Below are 5314 nucleotides of genomic sequence, written 5' to 3' on the forward strand. Positions count from 1 at the left end.
TCTTCCTTAGGTTATACTTGGAAGAATATGTTTCCCACCTAATTTCTACTGTTTCACAAAATTAAGAGTAGTTAATTATGCTCTCTGAAATCTAGATTTTCAAATAGAACATGGGACAAAATACTAATGAGGAGATGACTTTCAATCAAATTTAAGATCTAATGATTGTAATATATCATTAATAGATCAAGTAAAATGATTTTTGTCTTATTTGAGTAAGTTTCTACTTACAGGTGATAATTTATTTACACACGTAAAGGAGATAAACTTGTCAAACTTGTCAAGTATGAGAGAAGGCAAATTGCAAAATCCTATGTCCCAGTTTCATTTAAAAAAAGATAATGAAAACGTGTCATTAATAGGCTTATACGTTGATATTATTGACCACTGGTTTAAACATCACAGCCTAGGATAGTGAACAGTGCCTAAATATGTAAGAAACTTCTCAGCTGTTCTTAAGGCTCTTATCCTGGGCTTCAGAGAACATATGAAACCAACATTATGCATAATATTTTTCTATGTGAATGTGTACACACATTTTTCTAGGGAGAGAGTCTAAGAGTTTTCATAAGGAATACCAAAGGGATCTGTGACTCAAAAAAGTTTAAGAACCACATATACTACTACTTCTGGCTTTTTGTCCTCAGCAAGTGAGGAATAAAAGGAATCATCTTAAGCCTTAATTTCTGATACATTTTAAATTCCTTTTCCTCTTCCCTTTGATTGAAGATTAAAGGAGTAAGGGATTAATGTATTTAATTTATACTGGTAATTTATTTTGGAGAGAAGGAGCATGAAGGTAGGTAAACAGGCCTATAATGGAACAACCTCAGTGAGCTATGTACATATATATAAAATGAACCTGTGTGTTAGATATTCTGAGGATTCTGAGGGTAAGTCAAATGCCATTAGTGAACTTCAACAGATTATTAATTCCTCGGTTACACTGGATTTTATAAAATATTTGAAATAGATGGCTGACCAGAGTTAAGAAACACTTTTTCTTCATTTTAACCCATATTACATTACACGCATTCTATCATTCTATTTTGGTGCTATCTGAGGTGTCAATTTTCCACCCATGCCCTTTTCTATAGGTGATTCTTGTAATTCAGGGAAGATTTAGGCACATTTTTATCAAGTTGGTGGAGGAGAGGGTGGTGGGGAAGAAAACCCCTTCAAGAGTTGACCACAGAGAGTAAAGAGTTTGTGTGACTATCTTCATAAGTGTCTAAGGCCAGATCTTAACAGTGCCTGGCATATTTTAGGGTGCTCAATGGTAGCTCTTATTACAGATTTGACAGTGGTAAGAGAGTATTCTGTACAATAGAGTTCCATTAAATCCCATTTACTTGAATGCAAAAAGACATTTGCAATATTGTGTTGTACACCAAAACTATTTTTCACGTGTGAGTGAAATGGAAATCACCATATCTCAACTATATTCTTTTTGCTGTAGCTTATTTTTTAATGCAAAACTTAGGAACTGTTTCTTTCTCTACTGTACTTTCATTCCTTCCCCAGTAAAACATATATATACACGCACATATATATGTTTATACATGTTTATAAACTTGTCAAACTTGTATATATATAAAATATATAAATGTATAAGTATATAAAATATGTAATCGATTCTTTAAATGTCAGTAAAAGCAAATTGATAAATGTCTGGATTTTGTACCTGACCTGGCATCCCCTCCCCCCTTTTCAACAACAATTCATTTGGTATAAACACGTATAATCAAATGAATTCACTCAAAGTGCCTTTAATGATTGCCTTCACTGTTACTACCTTCTCTAAGCCTATCAGATTTCCAGTTAACTAATGCACCATTTAAGCCCTTGATAACTAGGAAATGTTCCAATTCAGCCAGCTTGTATTCCACGATCCTGAGGTTTACCAATATTCGCTTCTGCATGGTTATCATGTGTGGGGAATTAATTAAGGTATCCCGAGAGAGGCTGATGACTGAAAGACTCTTATCAGTATTGCTCTTAGTTGACCCAGTAGAAGAGGTTGGTCTTACTAGTGCAAGAGAAGTCGAATTTGATGACATTTCACCAACGCTGCTCTGTAAGGGAAGGAATTATACATATGTAGTTATTGAATTTAGCAAATTCCAAATACAATTGACCTTTGAACAAGGAGGGGGGGTTAAAGACATCGCTTCTCTGTATAAAAACCCATGTATAATTTTTGCCTCTCTCAAAAGTTAACCACTAATAGCCTAGTGTTGACTAGAAGCCTTACAGATAACAGTTGATTAACACATATTTTGTATATGTGTTATATACTGTATTTGTACAATAAAGTAAGCTAGAGGAAAGAAAATGTTATTAAGAAAATCATAAGGAAGAGAAAATATGTTTGAAGCACTGTATCCAAAAAAAGAGAGAGAGAAAGTAAAGACCCATGGAGTTCAAACCTATGCTGCTCAAGGGTCTGCTGTACTACCAAATAACATGCTTAGTCTTGGTTACCAAAATAAACTGATTGTTCTCTCCTAAGAATTAGAGATTGAAAATCTGTTGAACAACAATGTTGATCTGGAAATATGCCCTTCCAAAACACTGAAAAAATGTATATGAAAGTAACCTTTAAATATCAAAATTGTCCTATCTTTGGTTTACATTTCTTGGACAGAAAAGTAGGTCTATACCTGGACCCTAATCCTTAACTAAAAGGATCACTAAAGATCTAAAGTCATTTGCAGCTTTCAACATCACCAGGAAACCCACATTCTGACCTGAATTATTTGTGAAAGCCCAAATACCTGTCATAAAGATGGTTGAAACCATGGGGAAAAGAGGCAAACAAACATAAAGGCTGTAGTAGAAGCTAGAGAAGAGAGAGAAGGTATAGATTCCTAAAATAGGAAGTGGTGGGAAACGGGCACCTTCAGCTCTACTTTTCAAGTGGGTGAAAAGCACACCACATTACTCAGTGCTTTTTAAAGCAGACCACAGCTGCCCAGTCATTGGTCAATAAGAACAAAGAGTGGGGGTAAACATCTGGGGCTCTTGCAAGAGAAGAGGAATGAAACGATCTTCCCTTACCCTTATTTTACTATTTTAGTACCTTTCTACTCTCTCAGACACACACCTCCCATCCTTGAACGATCCAACTTCATCTAATTCCAATTTCTCTTACACACTTTACCTGAAAGCCGCTTTTCCAGAAGACAAACAGAAAAGCAAAGAGAATGCCGCTCAGTAGAAGCAACAGCATGTTCATTATTCCTCTTCCGCCTCTTTTTCTCTTCTCGGGTACGGAGGCACTCGGCTGGCAGTTGGGAAGCAGGGGGACACTAGTTGCCTGGACTAGGGAAGCCGCGGGCAACGATGCTAAGCGTCCCACACTGCCTGGTGCACCTGGAAGACGCTTCCGCTCTTGGCTTTATATACTGCAAAGGGCATGTGATGTCACAGTGGAGCACCTACGTGAGGGCGCTGCGTCACAATCTGATGACGTAAAACCCATAAGCAGGTGGCACGACGTCAGCTTACTTGGTTGTGCTGTCAGGTCGGTAGGCAGGGAGGGCAATGAGAGACACCCGGGGCAGTCGGGATTTCCAGGAAGCTGAAACACCGTAGAAATACAGACTCCAAATTCATTGGTTAAATACAAGATTTTGAAATAGCTCGTCCCTCCTTTTTTTCTCTTTTAAATTATCTTTGTCTTTGCTGCAACCACTCCATTATTCATTTTAAAAACAAGGTCAGAAATGAGATGGAAATGTATTGTGGAAAGTAGTTACCCACAAACCGCGTTAAGTCTTTGCTGGAAACCTTTTACACAGTCCCATTGCTATTTTAGGATTCACTCTGACCCTATTCGCCGTTGGGCTAATTATGTACGTTAGTGTCACTGTACAGTTTAAAAAGTAATTCCAGAGACATTCTCTCACATAATTCTCACAATAATTTTTTAATACTGTGTCTACTTCCAGGTATGCAGAAACAGAATCAGGTATTAAGTAAACTCATTTGAAACTCGTAGCAAAATCGGGCCCCAAATCACAGAGTTGAGTCCTGAGGTAAACTCCCTCATTCCCTTGCCCTCTTCCCCATCCTCAGGACCTCTACCTGTACTTTCTGACTTGTAAGCATCGAGTATTTAATATTTTCCACTCAAGGAATTGAAATTTGGATTCATTCATTGAATATTTGGATTAATATTAATGAGAAATAACAGATACAGGAATCGTTATACTCAACAGGAAACGTTTCAAGAAACCTGCATAAATGACAATGAACTAAAAACTCAGAACTAAAAGCAAGAATCAGGGTAATCTCAAGATGAATGTCAAACTACAACCCCCAACTGCTTGAGGGAAAGACTCACATATTCATATGGATAGGAAAGAAAGGAATTATTTACAAATTTTTCACATCGACTTATTTCCCAATTACGAGTTCAAAGCTTAAAGATTTATTTATTCAATAAGTATGGATTAAAGACTCTTGTAAAGGCAGGCACTGTGATAAATTCTGAGGATGTGATTATGAGTGAAAATAAGGTCTCTGTTCACCTGGAATGTGCACTGTAGTGTGGGAGACAGATATTAATCAAACACTCGCAGAAATGAATGTAAAAGTGCTAATGAGATAAGGAGTAGGAAGAAGTACATGGTGGGTAGCACAGGAGCTTCTAATAGAATATGGGATGTTAAGGAGAATGATGCTCCTGGCTTTAGGGCTTATTCAATTAGACGGATGGGAGATAACCATGTATGGGATTACTAATCATGAATTTGGTGTTGAACATATTGAGTTTGAGGTGACACTGGGACATGAAATAGTTGAGCTCGGGGAGATAAATGAAGACATAAATTTTTGAGGCATGTACATACAAATGATAATTGAAGCTCTAGATACGGAAGAAATTCTCTCACGTCAGTGTAGGACATACAAAGAAAGAATAGAGCATGGAAGGATTTCAATATTTAGTGGCTGGGTAACAACACTTCCTTTGGGACGTTACTACGGTAATGTTAGCATCTAACTTTCTTGTTTCATCAAATAAAATTGAGTGCAGTAACATTGTCTCTAACAAAAGCGTTTTGAATTTTGACCCTACTGGTATCCAAGAGAACACTTCAAAAACCTTTAAAAATATTCTCATCAAGCACATTAGAGTACTCTTCTAACCACTGAGTTTTTCATTTATTTATTGCAGTATAATAGACAAAACTTAGAATTTAACATTTTAAACAATTTTAAGGGCACCCTTCTATGGCTGTAAGTACATTCACATGGTTGTGCAACCCATCACCACCATCCATGTCCAAAACTTTTTCATCTTCCCCAA

General features: G+C 36.8%; 1 protein-coding gene across 1 annotated transcript; it reads right to left on the minus strand.

Moving 5' to 3' along the window:
• Positions 1-1769: 1769 nt before the first annotated feature.
• On the minus strand, positions 1770-3238 carry CT83 (cancer/testis antigen 83). The gene is made up of 2 exons (XM_045994694.1): positions 3164-3238; positions 1770-2075 (listed from the first exon to the last, which is right to left on the minus strand). Exons 1-2 carry the CDS (start codon positions 3236-3238, stop codon positions 1770-1772), a joined length of 381 nt encoding a protein of 126 aa, XP_045850650.1.
• Positions 3239-5314: the final 2076 nt, after the last annotated feature.

This window comes from Meles meles, chromosome X (genome assembly GCF_922984935.1).
Source record: "Meles meles chromosome X, mMelMel3.1 paternal haplotype, whole genome shotgun sequence".
Classification (NCBI taxonomy): domain Eukaryota; kingdom Metazoa; phylum Chordata; class Mammalia; order Carnivora; family Mustelidae; genus Meles; species Meles meles.

Bases quoted from the DNA above. Each gene is read 5' to 3' on its own strand.
- CT83 (XM_045994694.1), bottom strand. From the start codon at position 3,238: ATGAACATGCTGTTGCTTCTACTGAGCGGCATTCTCTTTGCTTTTCTG. The intron at 2,076-3,163 runs GTAAAGTGTGTA...CTTCCCTTACAG, and splicing joins TCTGGAAAAGCGGCTTTCAG to AGCAGCGTTGGTGAAATGTC.